The sequence below is a fragment of the Cervus elaphus genome, chromosome 27 (assembly GCF_910594005.1).
Source record: "Cervus elaphus chromosome 27, mCerEla1.1, whole genome shotgun sequence".
Lineage (NCBI taxonomy): Eukaryota > Metazoa > Chordata > Mammalia > Artiodactyla > Cervidae > Cervus > Cervus elaphus.
In genome coordinates, this window is record NC_057841.1 from 28,631,533 (window position 1) to 28,649,625 (window position 18,093).

The following is an 18,093-nucleotide window of genomic DNA, read 5'->3' on the forward strand; positions in this document are numbered from 1 at the left end:
ATTTATCACATTCCCACATCCAATATAATACTCAACTGTGAAAAGCTGAAAGCCTTCCCACTAAATCCTGGAATAGGACAAGGATGCAAACTGTATTCAAGATAGTATTGGAAGTCCTAGCTACAGCAGTCAAACAGGAAAAAGAAATAAAAGATACCCAAATTGGAAAAGAAGAGGTAAAATTGTCGTTATATGCAGATGATATGATACTATATATAGAAAACCCTAAAGACTCCACACAAAAACTACTAGATTGATACATGAATTCAGCAAAGTAGCAGGATACAAGATGAATATTAGGAAATCTGTTGCATTTCTTTACACTTAACAATGAACTATTAGAAAGGGAATGTAAAAAAAAAAAAAAATCCCTTTTAATTGCATCAAAAAAATAAATAAATAAAATACTTAGCAGTAAACGTGACCAAGGGAGTGAAAGACCTATATGCTGAGAACTGTAAAACATTAATAAAGGACACTGAAGATGATTCAAAGAAACAGAAGGATACTCCCATGCTCTTGGATTGGAAGAATTAATGTTGTTAAAATGGCCATACTACCCAAAGCAATCTACCCATGTCATGAGTATCCCTATGAAATACTCATGACATTTTCCACAGAACTAGAACAAATAATCCTATTGGAATCACAGAAGGCCCAGAATTGCCAAAGTAAACCTGAGGAAAAAGAACATAGCTGAAGGCATAACGCTCCCAGACTTCAGGCAATACAGAAAAGCTTGTTGTTGTATAGTTATGGAGTTGTATCCAACTCTTTTGTGACTCCATGGACTGTAGCCCATCAGGCTCCCCTGTCCATGGAATTTTCCAGGAAAAGAATACTGAAGTGGGTTGCCATTTTCTTCTCCAGGGAATCTTCCTGACCCAGGGATCAAACCCACATTTCTTGCATTGGCAGGCAAATTCTTTACCACTGAGCCACCTGGGAAGCCCATACAAAGCTACAGTAATTAAAACAGTATGGTACTGGCACAAAAACTGACATATGGATCAATGGGACAGAATAGAGAGAGCCCAGAGATTAAATCCAGAAAACCTACCGAGAGCCCAGAGATTAAATCCACAAAACCTACCGTCAGTCTCCAACAGAAGAGGCAAAAACATACAGTGGAAAAAAGACAATCTCTTCAACAAATTGTGCTGAGAAAGTCAACAGCCACATGTAAACCAATGAAGTTAGAACACATCCTCACACCTTACACAAAAATAAACTCAAGATGACTTCAAGACTTAAATATAAAACATGGCACCATAAAACTAAGAGAAGAGAACATAGGCAAAATATTCTCTGACATAAATCATACCAATGTTTCCTGAGGTCAGTCTCCCAAGACAATAGAAATAAAAACAGAAATAAACAAGTGGAACCTAATCAAACTTACAAGCTTTTGTACAATAAGAGAAACCATAAGATGAAAAGATAACCTACAGACTTGGAGAAAATACTGCAAACAATGCAACTGAGAGGGGCTTAACTTTCTAAATATACAAACAGCTCATATAACTTATGAACAGAAAAGCAAATAACCCAATTTAAAAATGGGCTGAAAAACTAAGCAGACTTTCTCCAAAGAAGACACAGATGGCCAACAGGCATATGAAAATGTGCTCAATATCATTAATTATTACAGAGATGCAAATCAAAACTACAGTGAGGTGTCAGTTTATACCAGTCAGAATGACCGTCATTTAAAAATCGGCCAATCACAAATGCTGGAGAGGGTGTGGTAAAAGGGGACCCTCCTACACTGTAGGTGGAAATGTAAATTGGTGCAGCCCCTATAGAGAACAGTATGGCGGTTCCTTCAACAATTAAAAATAGTTATTGCATGATCAATCCCACTCCTGGACATATATCCAGACAAGCTATAATTAAAAAAGATACATTCTCCCCAGTGTTCATAGCAGCAACATCTACAATGACCAACTCACAGACACAACCTAAATGTTAATCATCAGATGAATGGATAAACAAGATGTGGTACATATGTATAATGGAGTTCTACTCAGTCATAAAAAAAAGAAATAATGCCATTTGTAGCAACACAGATGGACCTAGATATGATCATACTAAGTCAGAAAGAGAAAAACAAATAATGCATACCATTATATGTGGAATCTAAACTATGACATAAGTGAACTTATCTACAAAATAGGAGCAGACTCACAGGAACAGACTTGTGTTTACCAAGGGGGAGGGCGGGGTGGGGAGGGATGGATTAGAAGTTTGGGATTAGCAGATGCAAACTATTATATACAGAATAAACAACAAGGTCTACTGTATAGCACAGGGAACTATATTCAATATCCTGTGATAAACCATAATGGAAAAGAGTATGTACACATATGTATAACTGAATCACTTTTCAGCACAGAAGAAATTAACACAACATTGGAAATCAACTATACTTCAACAAAATAAATTTAAAAAAAAATAATTGCTCCTACTCTGAATTTTTATTTTGTCTTTGGGCTTTCTCCTTCCGTTGAATATTAATATTAGAGAAGGCAAGTGGGGAGGGATAAATCAGGAGCTTGGAAATAACATACATACACTACTATATATAAAAGATACAGTGTATCCATAATCCAATAAAAAAGTTAGGTGATATAAATTAAGCTAAAAAAAAATTTAGGAAGGCACTAAAGGGAAGTTTTTCTTAAGTAAACCTGACATATTCATAGTCAAATTTAGATATTAAACAGGTTCATCTGGAAATGACTATTTACTTTTCAAAATAATTGCTCTACAAAAGGATTCACTCAGGATTCCACTAATTAACAAGGTCTCCTAAGGCATCTGACATTTAATTCATTTTAATTACAACCTTTGAGGAGTACTCGGTAAGCAAGGCATACCTGCGTTTCGCATTTGTTAGTTGAAATAACGACTGAATTATTACTGTGTTCTAGTAATTTTGAAACTAATTGCCTTCAGTTTTATGTAAGTTATTTGTTTTTAAATGAAACCTTCTTGGCCAAGAAATTGTTTTCTCCGGTGTCTACTGAAAGTCTCGATGATTAGAATGTTAATAAAGTCACTTTTTAGTCTCTGGGCTAGCCCTTGTTTCAAATCTGCACTCTTGGGTTTACCATTCGCACAAAATCACATTAATAGGAAGGTTATATCCTATTTCAGTGTATCTATCATGCATTATACTCCTTGCTCAGAGAAGGGCTTTATTCTCTGCCCCAATGGCATCATCTTTCTTCGGAGTCCAGGGAAGCACCCTGGAATTTAAACAAGTATTCTTTTCAGAGCTGCGGGCCCTTCTGGTTTCCCAGCAGCGGCCTCCTGTGCCCTCGGCCTTGACTCCTTTGCCCCAGGCCTGGAGGTTGGAGGCCATGGCAGACCCATGCCTGCCTTTGGTCCTTATCGTCCACATGCACAATGGCGAAAAAGAAATGCATGCATCTGAGAATCGGGATTTCGACTGTAAATCATATCTACCCTTGCGTAATTCATCAAAGAGACGTTCATTGATGGCCACATTGTCATTCTAAAACTTGAATTTCTGTTTGGCCTAGAATACCCCTGATGGGTATGTGACAGGGTTGTGAACTCTTTGTATAAAAGCCTCTTTATAAATCAGATTTCTTAAGGCTGTAATGATTGTGTTATCTGGGAGAGGGAGTGTGGGAAGAAATGTAAAATACAGGGCAGAGGGCATGCAGTCAAGGCAAAGTTACAAAGTTCAGGGAAGCTTGGTTACAAAACTCCTTTCTTCGGAACACTGACATGATCCCCGAGTCAGCTTTTTAAGAGAAGAAAACTCACAGTGAAGGTGAGTCCAGTTTTAGATCAAGCTCACCTAGTGTCTGTTTTCAGAATTATTGTCAGCATAAAAGCAATGATCCTGGGTCTGCCTAAGGATGGCTGCAGCCCTGGTGACCAAGCTGTGGTCTTTGAGCACCAAGGTTTTCATCCACAGGCATGGGATGCCGGATTTTAGACTGTAGACAAGGACTCACGGAGTCTTATTGTCAGTTGCTTTCAGATCCACTGCTTGTATTCGAAATTGAGTAATTGCTGCTATGGGCTTCCCAGGTGGCTCAGTTGTAAAGAATCCACCTGCCAATACAGGAGACCCGGATTCGATCCCTGGGTTGGGAAGATCCCCTGGAGAAGGAAATGGCAACCCACTCCAGTATTCTTGCCTGGAGAATCCCATGGACAGAGGAGCCTGGCAGGCTACAGTCAATGGGTTGCAAGAGTTGGACATGACTTAGCGACTAAACAACAGTCGCTGCTATGAAATTTTTTCCCCCAGAAAAAGTTCATCAAGGAACATGTCGTTGTAAGTATTCCATTTTCCTAGGCTGTCTCATTGGTCCAGTTGGTGAATGAATGGGGTGTGAAAGTGTCATTTCTTTCATAAGCCAAGTAGAGTGTTCTGAGAACCTAAGACTTTCCAAGAAGCATCATCAGACTAAAAAAGCCCCCATTCCTTTGCTGAGTAGCTTCATAGGCACGCTGTGTGTCTTTTGTTTGTTGTGTTGTTTTAATCCCTAGATAGTGTCAGAAAGAGAATGTCACAGAAGAAAGTATTTTGTGTGTATAAGATACTCCAGTTGTATGTAATGTTTGAATTTTTGTCTGCTAAACATTGACATTTACCCGTTTCCAACCATGCTATAACACGCTTTGTATTTGTAACACATTCTCATGCATTGTCTTTAACATGTGACTATTTAGGGAGAAGACCTTGTTTTCCATTTTTCATAAATTATTGGTCCTTCAGATAGGGCTCAGTTCCCCCCACCAGCTAAACAGACTTTCATCTATGAGGAGTGAGGAGGAGATAGGATCCTTTAAATGTCTATTCCAGGAGTCAGGAAACCAAGTTACACTTTCTGGAGAGTATTCTGAAAATAAAGAGTCCCACTCTGTGATGCATGAGATTCTGACCACAGGTTGGAATTGGGCTTTGATCTTGTCAACCACCTTCACATAGCTACATAAAGCTTTCCGAAGTCACTTATTCTACCGGGTGTGGCCATCTTTGCTCTGCTTGTGTGCTAAGTTGCTTGGGTCGTGTCCAACTCTTTGCGACCCTATGTACCACAACCCGCCAGGTTCCTCTGTCCATGGGATTCTCCAGGCAAGAAGATTGGAGTGCATTGCTGTACCCTCTTCCAGGCGATCTTCCTGACCCAGCGATCAAACCTGCATCTCTTACCTGCAGTGGCAGGCAGGTTCTTTACCACTAGCGCCACCTGGGACGCTCCTAGATAATAAGCTGCCATTATTTTTCTGGTTTAACGTGGCCAGTACTGGCCCGGGGAAAGCAGAGCACTGTGGGGAAGTGTGTTCTGTCTGTCCCTGGAGTCAATGTACACTCGACCTCCAGGTCACGTGCGTGCATGTACCCACTCAGGCACATTTTCAAGTTTCTTCCAAGAAAAAAGCCGCGCCTCCTTCAGTCCAGTATCCCTGCCTAATGGCTCCTCCCCTTCCTTCTTGGAAGGACTGGTCTGTCCTCACTAACTCCTCCCTGGCCTCCTGTTCCGGCTTTGACTCCCCTGGAATCTGCTTCTGGTCTTCTCACTCAACTGAAGCTTCATGTGCTAAGATCCTCAGTGACCTGCTAACTGTCACACATCTTCCTGAGCTGTCCTCCCCACCGTCCGCTTCTGTGACGCCAGCAGGGCCTGTTCCCTGCCGTGAGCAGTGAGATGCGGGCCCTGTGTTTCTCCGCCTTGGTCTCCTCCTCTGCCGCCTCTTAGCGGTCCAGCCCTCTTCTCGTCTTCAGATTCTATCAATAGAACACTGAGCTCAAACTCTCTTCGACCCTGAACTCCTTGGTTTCTCCCAGCGCCCGTTCTTCTTCCCAAGTGTCTGTCTGAATCAACAGCACCAGGATTTGTCTCGCCTTCTGAGCCCCCAGACCAAATCATCATTCTGGGGGTGCTTTCCTGCCTGTCTCCTACACTCACGACTCCTTCTGCCTCCAGCCTTCCTCAGCTTCATTTCCTATGAGTTTGTCCTTCCCCTGCCTCTTGAATCATCCATGATCCTCCCACGGATCTGCGTTCCACCTTCTGCTGTTAGGGAACCTGTTTCTATCTGTGTCGTGTGCTGGCCTCCATCACCCCCCTCCCAGCTAATTCCCGGGGCGCCTCGTTCCTGTCAGCCCTACTCCACACCCTCTCAGTGAGCCTGTGTGGGCACTCCTCACGGAACTGAGCAAGTCAGTCGTAAGTGGGATTCATGTTGTTTGTAGGGAAAAGGGAAGTGATGCATGTTCTTCAGACTTGCAGGGCCAGCGGGGTAGATGGTCCCTGCGGTCTGGCCATTCGTTAGTCCCCGGACGGACCCCTCCCACAGCTTCCTTCAAACCCCACTAGGGAACTGTGTGCATTCCAGGCAGTCACTTGGCAATGCCTCGCTGAACAGATGCCTCATAGAGAGAAGTGAGGTTCTAGAAAGGGCGGAGCTCGCTATTCATCCTCTCAATAAATCAGCTCTCTGATTAGCCCTGGGTCGGCAGTCTGCACCTTGAACACTGGGGAGAAGTATCTTACTCCGGGCAGCGGTATCTTATCTCTGATAAGACTGGATCATTGAACATTGCTGTAGAAAAGGGACAAGACCTGTAAAGGGGCAAGGATGAGAAGATTGTGCAGGGTGGGGGTGGGGGGTTCTGCTGGAAAGAAAGGCTTTAGACCAGAGAACTGCTGGTAAAGCCAGGCTCTGGGTTTGGGTGGGAGCTTGCTCGCCCTGAATTCGTGCTGTGGATTGGCCCCATCATAACCAGGTGCCAGGAGCTTGGCTGTGAGCACTCAAGTTGCTCATCACCAGAGATCACTCACCAGGAGGCAGAAGTCCCCCATAACCTGTGATAGGTAATGGTACCTGCCTCAGACTCAAGGCCATCTCCTTGCTTAGCTCCAGCCTTAGGGGGTTTATTCTTGGTCATCCAAATACCTCTCCCCTCCTCTCCACCCCCATGCTTCCCTAATGAAGCCACAACATTTCCCAGTTCAGAAATAACTGTCATTTTCACCAATACCACGTCCAGGTTAGTGGTGGCAGAGTTGATGGTGGTCACTGAGACCAAGTCTGCTACACACCTTTTTTCCCCTAAATTGATACCAATATGAAATCACACACACAAAAATTAACTTGTAGCCCAGATGACTTATCAATAAGTTTCCACATAAAAATATAAAAGGCATTCTTATGGTATACGTTTAAAAATAAAATGCCTTGTGTTTGTCGGGTGACATCCAGTAACCTCTGCCTGGCATTCTAGGTGACATATTTGGGCCAGGGGTGACAAGTCCCCAAACTCTGTCATCCACAGAGCAGTAAGAACAATGACCACAGACCCTAGCATGTCCACTTTCCGGCTCCTTGAATATACATGGAGAGTGAGTAAATATAAACAGCATCTGTGCAGAGTTCAGAAGCAGCGACGCGTGCTGATGGCGTGTGTGACGGTCCCAAACGGCACCTGTAAAGGTCAGGGCTGGGCCTTAGGCAGTGACAAGGGCGGGGGTGTGGGGGGCAGTTGGAACTAAAGCAGAGACAGACAGGAAAAGTACAAGGAATAAGTTTAGGTGATACGGAACCTTCCCCACTGGAGGGACCTGTCACACAGCGGAGAGCAGGGGAAATACTAGAAAGATGGCATCAGATGGGAGGAAATCACTAGAAGGACTGCTGCAGGCCTCGGTGGGAGGCAGGAGAAGCGGGACTTTGTCCATAGTCAGAGGGGCCACAGGAGATGGGAAGTAACATGATGAAAGCCACATGCTGAGACTTTTAGAAGGAATGTGCTGAAAATGTAGCACTTCAGCATGAAACGGAATATGAGAGAAAACTGGAAATAGGGTGATTGGCCCTCGGGTCTTGTAAATTACCTTTGATTGTCAGATGAAATACATTTCAAGCCACAGCTACTTTTCTCTTGGATACAAATGTCCCATGATGAATTAAATCCAAAGGAAAGTAGAATGATTTCTGTTGAAAGGATGTAAGAGTTAGGAAGTAAGATGGCACCATAAACCCTGTGATGTGTAACCTCGGAACCCCAAAGCATATATAATTTTTCCCATAAAATACACTGCTGTCCAACTTCCTTCAAGCACCCACATCTGCAGCCACAAGTTGAAAGTAACACGTGGAGACGCATCTGTCTGCACAGCTGTGAGCAGGGCTCACCCACCACGGCTGCCCTGCCACACCTGCTGGGCAAGGCACGAATTTGTGCCTCCACCCTGTACGGCTCAGTTCTCATCCAGGACAGGGTCCCTCTGAAGTCAGGTGTTGTTTTATTTTTAACTACCTTTGTCTCCTAAATGGGTTTCAGATAAGCCTAGCTCTTGAAGTCATGTGATTACACCCAAACTGCCTTCTCAACCCACTCCAGTATTCTTGCCCGGAGAATCCCATGGACAGAGGAGCCTGGCAAGCTGTAGTCCACAGGGTCACAAAGAGTCGGACACGACTGAAGTGACTTAACGACACTGCCTTCTCATCACAAGGGAAGAGCTCTTTTTCCTGGCCTTATGTTAGTATCTCCTCACTGATAGATCCCAAGAGTGAGCAGCTCTATCATTCATTCACACACATACACACACACACACCCCTTTGTTCTTGAATTCCTTTCAAGAGTCATGTGGCCATCTCAGGAGCTTTCCATATTTCAAGTGCTGTTTGGAGTTTAGCTGGAAAGGCTCTCAGTCAGCCAAGCTTACCTCACCAGGCCCTGTCACCTACAAACACCTCTTTTTATTAATAGTACTCTTTCCACCCCCAACCTATGGGGAAGCTCTTAGGACTGACTACCCAGTTAGGCAAGGAGGAGGCAGAAGCAGCTGTCAGGGACCTTGAGTGCCTGGGGTTATGAGAGAAGAGAGGGCTTCCCAGAGGTCAAATTCAACTACACGTGGCTGCTTTTCTGTGTTCCAAGACCTAGATCAGCCAGTGATCCTATGGCAGAAACCAACACAATATTGTAAAGTCATATCCTTCCATTAAAAATAAATACATTTTTTAAATGAGATTGTAATTGACATCTTAGCATATCATCATTGACATCTAGGTCAGCGATCCCTAATTAAGTGTATTTAACGACTAATTCCAAAATTTAGAAGTTTCTAAATCAGATTCAGCCTTAACCCTCATACTTCTCTCTAATCCCCTATTGAAAAGTGACTTTTTAAAATCAAAAAATTGACAAGACTCCTTATCCTCTCACGTTTTCCATGATTCTTGTCACTCTCGCATAAACAGAACCAGGCACATCTATAGAAGTTACACCCATCCACCCTAGACTCTAAAGACATTCCTTAAGAAAGAAAAGAAACACAGTTGGCTCCTTTGCAGTTTGCTAGCAAAACGGAAACATTGTTTTACTTCTTTTGTAATTAGTCCATGCTTCCAAAAGTCAGGGAGGGGAGCAGACAGCCAGAGCTTTGCAGTGTCCTGGTTGCATCTCAGCTTCTGCAGAAGACCCCAAAGTGGGGCAAGAGCCCCCTGGGCCAGCTTACAGGCCTCTCTCCTCCCTATCCAAACCTCATTTCCTCCACCACCACCTTCTTAAGAAAAGCTCAAAAGGGGAAAGCCTGCAGCTGGTGAAGAAAATCCGCTGCTCTGAATATTTTGTTTCAGCCTAAAGAGCCTCTGAGATGAAAACTTGTTATCTGGTGGGTCCTCTGTGTGGGAGCAGACCCAGGGAGAAATGCCAAAGGATGAGACCTAATGGCTTCCATTTCGCTTAGAGTTGAGATTTGCCGGGTCACCCGGGGTCACATAACTGTTCTTAATGGCTGGTTTTCTACTGCAAGTGAATCAGGCCTTGGAAGCCAGTTCGAGGCCGGGTGCAGCGTAGGTGGTAGACAATGTGATGTAACGGGAGCACATCTCATTTAGTCTTCAGCAAACTCCCAACCAAAAGGTAATGGGAGCTGTTATTTCATTGTCTTCATTACCCCAGGGCCCCTGAGATGGAGGAATCGAGGCAAGGGTGGGGGAAAGAAAGGTGGAAACACAGCCTAAAATCAGGCAAAGCCTTTTTCTTTTTCTTTTCTTTTTTTTTTTTTTTTGAGTCAGAATTGGCTCAGTTTTTCCCTATGGAGTTAAGGCTAGAGTAGCTGAATCAGGTATAAACTGCCCCCTGCTGTCGACAGAGAGAAGTACGTAAAATATCTGCTTCATTATAAAGAACCATGTTCTCAAGGCCGACTGTGAATCTCAGACAAGCCGGGTGAAGGCAGGCTGCTGCTGGCACGGGTCACCTACCTCCTCTCTGGTGGGAAGATGAAGGAGGGCGGGAGAGGCAGAGTCAGCTCATACACACAGTACTATTTTGGGGATTTGGAGAGCTGCCTCATTCCACCATCTGCCGCCTTGTTTCTCAGTATATATGGTCTCTGGTCCAGCCCGGCTTGCATCACCCGGGGAGCTTGTTAGAAAAATGCAGAGCCTCAGGCCCCACCCTTGGCTACTGAGTCAGAATCTGCAAGAAACAAGATCCCCAGGGGATTGAGGTGCACATTTACCCGTGAGAAGCCGTGGAGAAGCTTTTCCATTAGACAAGGAATGGATCCAAACCTCTGCCCCTAAGGTTTGGATCAAGTCGAATTCAGCTTGAACAGTGAAGAAACACCACTCCCCAGGAGAATGGCATCCTCTAGTAAGCTTGTGATCTCTCTACACCCTTACTTTCTTCCTGCTCCTCTTTTCTGCGTCCCCACGGATCACCAGCGCCCTCGCTGGGCTGTCCTTCCCCGCTCCTTGCTACATTTCAGCAGCATTTGCCAAACTGGTTTCTTGCAAAATCGCCCCACGTCTGGCAGCCCCCTGTCAGCTCCGGTCTCCCCTCCGCTCCGTCCATCGCAGCTGGTGTCGCGTCAGAGCAGCCTCGGGCCCCTCCGGGTCGCGTGTCGCTAACCCCGCGTGTTCTCTTCTGCGCCAGGTCCGGGAAGAGTGCCGGCTCCTGAACGCGCCGCCGGTCCCGCCCCGCAGCGCAAAGCCTCAGTCCACCAGCCCCTCGGTCCCTCCTCGCACAGCCAAGCCGGCGCGGCCGCAGACTCGCTCGCCCAGCCCCACCTTGTCCTACTATTCTTCAGGGCTGCACGACATGTAAGTCCTATGCCAGCGCCCGCTTCCCCCACGGGCCCCTCAGCAGCCAAGGCCCCCGGTCCTTGCAGACAGTGTCAGGGAGCCGGCCCCTCTCCGCGCTGATAGGAAAGGTAGTTTTTTCTCTTTTTATTTTTGCTGGAGGAGCATCGACCCTGTTGGTTCTGAGCTCGGATGGAGGAGCCAGTGGTATAAGCAGACTGCAGAGTCTGCGGGGTTCAGTGATAAGCCTAGCCAATGCTGCTCTCCACTCTGACTTCAGCCCAGCAGACAGCAACTGCCAGGGAGACGCGGAATCACAGGGGTGCTGCCTCCACTGAATGTCCACCCAGAGCCGGGGTCCCTTCCTGACCATCCCTGTCAGACCGTCTTCCATTTCCATCCTCCCGGTGCCCTGAGCAAATGCTTCTGCAGTGTGGCTCATTCCATGGTTGGCACAGGCTGAGAACTTTTTTTTTTTTTTTTTAGAAATCTTTCATTATATTACATTATATCTATCTCTATGTAACTTTCAACTGTTTCTTGTGTCTAGAGAAACAAATTTGGGTCTATCCACTTCTCTTGGTCAGGCTGTGAAACCGTGAGGTCAGCTGTGAATGTACCTCTTCTCTTCTCCCAAAGAGGCGGACTCAGTTCCACCCACTGCCCACCCCACCCCACCTCGGTCACCCACCTCTGAGCACACTCGGGTTTTATGGTTGTTCTGAAGATAGCGCCCCAGAGCTGCAGGGATCACATGTGCTCCTGGCAGGTTACAGCAGCTATCCTTGGCAGGTGTTTTTCGTTCTCTGGACACTTAAATCTTTGTGCTGGTGTTAACTGCGCAGAAACCAAGGCAAGCGTAAGCACTGTATTTGAAACCTTTCTTTCAGCCTCGCACTCCTGGATGGATAGGTCATCGGTGGTGGTGATGTAGTCCTGTTCTTGGAGCAGAAGACACCCACTAACTCTTCCCTCACGCCCCCCACCCCCTTGCCCACTGCAGATATCACTGATCAATCAGACCCTATTGATGATAAGCCCAAACAGCGCTAAAGATTTTTCTCATCACAAAGATCCAGGCACTCACTAACAAGTGATTTTCTTGTAGTTAAAAATCTATTTGCCATCTCTGCTGTAGCTTATTAAATCAGTATCTTCATATCCATAGCTACTGATGTATTTTAGTAATTTAAAGATTCTTTAAAATTTTTTTTGTTTTAAAGTGAGGTTAAGTAGATACTTTATTGAATTCATGATAAGAAATATTTGCTTCCCAACGTTTTTCTACTCAGAAGTGACATCGATGGGCTAAAGCTAGGCTGGATGTTGCGCTGTCACTTTCTCACTCACCCCTCTCTCTGTGTGTTTGGCTTTTAAGCAGCGTCACTAAAAGTGAGACGAGTCCCTCCGAGAGCGCTCCCGTGTCCTGCTACCCGTGTAACCGAGTGAAGGCGGAGTCCGTGGACCCCAAGTCCCCGTGCGGCAGCCCGACTTCTGAAGCTCTGTCCTCCAGGCTCTCGTGGCCAAACCATTACTCGGGAGCGTCGGAGACCCACACCAGGAGCGACTTCCTGCTGGATCCGAGCCGCAGCTACAGTTACCCCCGGCAGAAGACACCGGGCACGCCCAAGAGAAACTGCCCGGCCGCCTTCGAGCTGGACGGCCGCGAGCTGGCCGCCAGCCCGCCCGGGCCGGGCCCCGCGGAGCCCGCGGGCTGTCCCAAGTCGGCCAGCTACTGCCTGGAGCGCTCGGGCGACAGGAGCCTGGTGGGCGGGCCGGCCAAGCAGAGCAGCTCCTGCCCGGCCTTGCCCCCCAGGGCCCCGAGGCCGCTGGAAGAGAAAGCGGCCCCGGACACCCTGCCTCTGCCCCTGCAAATCGACGGTGCTGAGGAAGCCCCCAAGTCCGGGTCGCCGGACCTGTCCGAGGACGCCTACTTCGTGCAGAAGGGCGCGCAGGACCTCCTCTCCGCGCCCTACCCCTTCTCGTCGCCAATCCACCTGCAGCTGGCCCCCCGCTCCTGCGGCGACGGGTCCCCGTGGCAGCCGCCCGCCGACCTGTCGGGACTCTCGGTCGAAGAGGTGTCCAAGTCCCTGAGGTTCATCGGGCTGTCAGAGGACGTCATCGTGTTCTTCGTGACCGAGAAGATCGACGGCAATCTGCTCGTTCAGCTCACGGAGGAAATCCTCTCGGAGGATTTCAAACTGAGCAAACTGCAGGTGAAGAAAATCCTGCAGTTCATTAACGGCTGGAGACCCAAAATATAGCCAAATAAGCCCAGCTGGCAAGGAGCAAAACTGAGAACCGTGTTGTGCTAGATGGGACTGGCTGGGACACGGTTTCATGGATTTCTTTTTTTTTTTTTTTTTGCACTAAAAACCTTCGCTGTAAATAGGGATAAGAGAAAAACTCTTACTATGCAGATTACGATTTTTGAATGGTGAACAGGCTATTTTGTACATCAATAAAAATGCTGTACAGAACACTTAGAGGTGTGCCTTGTACGTCACTCAACACTCAACAGCTGCTAAAAGACAAAAGGCATGTTCAGAGAAATACTTCTTACCCAAGTAGGTTTATGCAAGAAGGTCTGATATTTATTTACAAAATAGCCAAAGCTGAGAAACAAACATAAGAAATCTTTAACACACACACACACACACACACACTTTTGAACAATCCCCTCCTCTGGGAGAATCGACTTCAGACAGTTAACTCTAGTCTATGCTCTGTTATTTGGACTGATCAGTGCTAATCGTTTTCCTCTTGTGCCTGAAAATGTTAGTGATGTGAAATGACACTGCAATGTTATGTGCTTGATGGGAATCTTTTTATCAAGAGGCATTTTATCAAGTCTTGTGCTGGTAGAGGGTCTAAGACGTCCTTAGAAATAATAAATCATGACCACAACAATTTACCTGTAGCTGCTAATTTTATTGAGCAGAGAAAAGATACCCAGACTATATATGTGTATGTATATTTATCTAGACATGATACAAATGTATGTTTTCAACATCCATATGAGTCTGATCTTTTAGGTAACATCTGTTCACTTTGAGATATCCACTGAAAGTTTGAGGCCATTAACTAAGTCAACTCTTGGGTAGAGTGGACAGAATAATGTCAAAGATTCTTAGAACCCTGTCCCTCAAAGCTCAGTCTTACCAGGCTCCAGCATGGAAAACTTGGAACAAACCAGTACAGAGTCTGTATTGAAGAGTTAAGTTGAATTTTAAACCTGTTATAGGCTGGGTTTTGCATAGAATACTCCCATGCCCATTCATGTCTGGGGAACTGATCATTTCTACTGAGTGATAATTCTCGGGTTTGAGGGTCTTCTTCTCCTGGTACCTGGTGATGAGGGGTCTGGAGAGCAGTTTTCAGAGCCATGTCTCATGTTCAACATGCTTTGTGCTTTAGGAGAGCTCGGAAGTCAGACACACCGCCCTCTGCTTTGATCTGTGCTATGTCTGTTGCATCATTTTTTAGAGCATCAGTAAGAGTTCTTGTCTAGTTCAGAAACCTCTTCTTTCCTCTCGTCCAAAGAAAATACATGATTTACCATACTTTCATTCCAACAGTTCCAGAACCCAGTCCGACAGTTTTTGCCAAACATGATTAACTATTCCAAAATACGATGGCATCAATATCGTTCTTGACTTTTTGAAGGAATATAAATCTTAGAAACATTTTCCTTCTCTGAACAGGTTATCATCCTCAGCCCTGCGATCCTGAAGTCTGTCCCCACATTCCAGATGGACAGACAGCCACCCAGGTGTCAGCGTGACAAGCATGATTGGCTTGTATGTTATTATCTGCTCTTCCTGCTCATCAAAATGAGTCCACAAGTGGAAAGACAAAACCCACCAGTTCTAATTTTGCAGACCTTTTCAATATGGCTTCATTTCTTGACATGAAAAATATTTTTAATCCATCTCATTGTTTAGAATTGAGGTGAATTAGAACTGAGGTGAATTGATACATTGTCTCATTTTCCATCTTAAATCTTTTTTTTAAATAAAGCCTTTTTCCCTTCACAGGTCTCTCAAAATGCAAATACTCTAGGTTAAAAGTACCCCATAAAAAGAATACCCTGTAAAACTTGTCAGACTGGCTCACCTCTTCATAAGTAACTGGCAAGTCTGTGTACAAGCTTCCAGTACTGCACTTAGATGGCATATAGCCGCTCTGACTTTTCCTGTTGGGAAACCATCCTTCAGTGCCAGGGGCAACCCCTTAGGTAAAGTTAACCTCTCAGAACCTTTCTTTAAAATAAAATCAGGAGGCTGTTGAATAGTAGCAAGTTTTCTCTGACAAAATCTTGTTTAACCCATTGGTGAATCCTTACGCCCAGGCACCGTTCTCAATTCAGGAGGGAGGAATAGGTGGGTTTGAGTTTACTATGAAGGTTGCCCCACATGAACAACTGATTCTTTTTATCTTTTTTTTCCTTTAAAAAAAAAAAAAAAGTTGTTTTTTTTGTCTTGGCTTATGTACGTTGAGTTTGTATTGATGGCAACATAGAGACTCCGTGAGGGCAGGGACTATATGGCCTTTTAGTCACACACTCAAAATTCACTGAGCATCATTTGTGTGCTGGGCACCATGCTAGGATGACTTGACAGGTTGATATCAAGAACAGTTCCTGCCCTCTTGAAACTCATAATGTTTATATTTAAAACCACAGTTGTTGAGACTGAGTCTGTGTAAGAGAAACATGAAATCTCCTGAGCAGTTGGATATAGCGACAGTTAAGTGTGCTCTGTCTTTCAAAAAGCCACAGATGGAAAAAATGGCAGCCTCTATGAAAAGAGTATCAAAGAAACACGACAAGACCGTCAAAGCTTGGAAAGCGTTGGAGACACAAAACATCTCTGAGTCCCACTGGCTAGTATTCTTTTCTACTGACTGGAATTTTGTTTTAATTGGTAATAAGTATCTTTTGGCATGTCTGAAGCCACATGGCACCCTGACTAGACAAGGCCTGCATAGCCACAGAGAATCATGACAAGAAATGCAGAACAGGGGTAGGAAGGAGACAGCCCTTCCCTTCTTGAGCTGCGATTTTGCATTGAAAAGCAGTATAGAAAGACCCCCACACCCAGAATCGTTTCTAACCAACCAAGTCAGGACAGGACATCTCTGGCAGGTGCCTCACAGTCTGTGCACTGACCCCCAAGGCCTGGGAGAAAGTGTCCAAACAGGACTCCTATTTGGGGTCCTTAAATTCATGGCTAAAATCATCACAACCCCCATCAGAAAGGAAACTCAGCAATAAATCAAACCAAGCAGCGAAAATGTAAAATGTGGGTCCGACTCACATTGGGAGGGCGAACTCAAGCACTCACAGATCAGTTCCCTCTCAAGATCTCATAAACGCCTGCATGTTCTCTCTCTTTTAAGTCGAGCCGCTCAACTTTATGAACTGTGAAATTTACATTGAGACCCTTTCAACCCACATATGCCGTTCAAGTTTATGAAGTTGCAGCGAGCTGCCCATTCGACTAAATTGCAATGTTTATTCTTGTCTCATGTAGAAATAAAACAATCTTATGGGGAAATATTATGACTGTCCATTCCAACTGTTTTCAGACACATGGGTAAACACCCTCTGGCGACATTCCAGAACCAACTGTACATTGTCCACACGACTCCTCAAGCAGTTCAGGGAGTGGGTGTGGATGAATAGAGGGCCCATCACCTAACCAACACTCCGTGTCACACACAAGTCACTACTCCTCATGCCTAAAGAGTGTGAGGTTAACATTTTGAATAACAAACTGGAAAACCAGACAGTTCTCCAAAGACCCTAGTGAACTGTTCAAAGACATTTCAACTTCAGTGAAATGTGAAATCTGTTGTTGGACACACAAGACTTTTAGAAATTTACCACCACTATACCAATTCCCACTATTTTTCTCGTAATGGCACCAGACTGCTGGGGCAAGAAAAATAAAATAGCCAGGGGGCAAATAATGGAAAGTAGGACTTTTACACGGTGGGGCTGTGATAGTGCGAAATTCTGATGGCTACTTCTTAGCCAGTCACGTCGTTTAGTCTTCAGAACTTGGTATTTGAACATTTGTCTCCTTGTGAAAGCCAGAAACCAAGGGTAAACGTGATTTGTGTTGAAACTGTATACAAACATCTTCTGTAATTTTGCTGCTCTTAATTTTTAGGCTGTGAGTTTTGTAATGAGCTTATCGGATTATGAATTCCTTTTGTCTCCAATCTCATGTTGTAAGGCTCAGATCATTTCTTAAATATAAACATCTCCCATTCTCATATGAAGTTCCCTTTAAAATATCATTTCAGCTCAGCCTAAAAATTCAACTCCATCAAAAATGTGGGCGTTTTCCTTGACTTAAATGGAAATGGTTTATTCTTTTCAAAGGATTTTGTAACCATCTTTACAGTTTCTTGGCTTGGAACCTGGGGTTAACAGTTGCACTGTTTCCAGAGCATTATCTATGGGCCCGATGTGTACCTCAAGATAAACATGGTTATGTTGTGTCTAAAAAAAATTCATCATTGATTTCAGTGGTTCTGAAATGTCTATAAATAAAGAAATTTTAAAAGTTGCTCTTCTGGCATTGATTCCTTAGTGAGTTGGGCCCTAGTGCATGGCTTTCCAGACACTCTCTTCCCCATCCTCTTGAAGCAGAAGGGAACTCGTCTGAAGAGATTCTGAAGATTGCAAGTCCACTCCATATTGACAAGAGATTGAAGACTGGCTATCATATCATAAATGGAAGAAACCGCGAACCAGGTAACCCAATGGCGTGCAAAGAGAATCTAGTACCTGTGCGATCAGGAGATATGAGAAAAGACAAATACAGATGAACTGGTGAGCCTTAAAAGAGAGTAGGGAACTTCCCTGACAGTTCAGGGGTTAAGACACTCTGCTTCTACTGCAGGGGGCATGGCTTCAATCCCTAGGTCAGGGAACTAAGGAATGCCACATGGCAGCAGCCCAAAAAATAAAAACACATTTTGAAAATAATA

General features: G+C 45.0%; 1 protein-coding gene across 4 annotated transcripts in view; it reads left to right on the forward strand.

Moving 5' to 3' along the window:
- Window positions 1-17,669, forward strand: part of GAREM1 (GRB2 associated regulator of MAPK1 subtype 1) — a 229,409-nt gene extending 211,740 nt beyond the window's left edge. For 3 of the 4 annotated variants that reach the window (XM_043888688.1, XM_043888690.1, XM_043888691.1), the window contains 2 exons: window positions 10,946-11,112; window positions 12,470-17,669. In XM_043888688.1, the coding sequence (XP_043744623.1) occupies window positions 10,946-11,112; window positions 12,470-13,355 (1,053 nt within the window). In that variant the 3' untranslated portion in view covers window positions 13,356-17,669. The remainder of the gene's footprint in view (window positions 1-10,945; window positions 11,113-12,469) is intronic. The other variant, XM_043888689.1, reaches the window with a different exon arrangement.
- The last annotated feature ends 424 nt before the right edge of the window (window positions 17,670-18,093 follow it).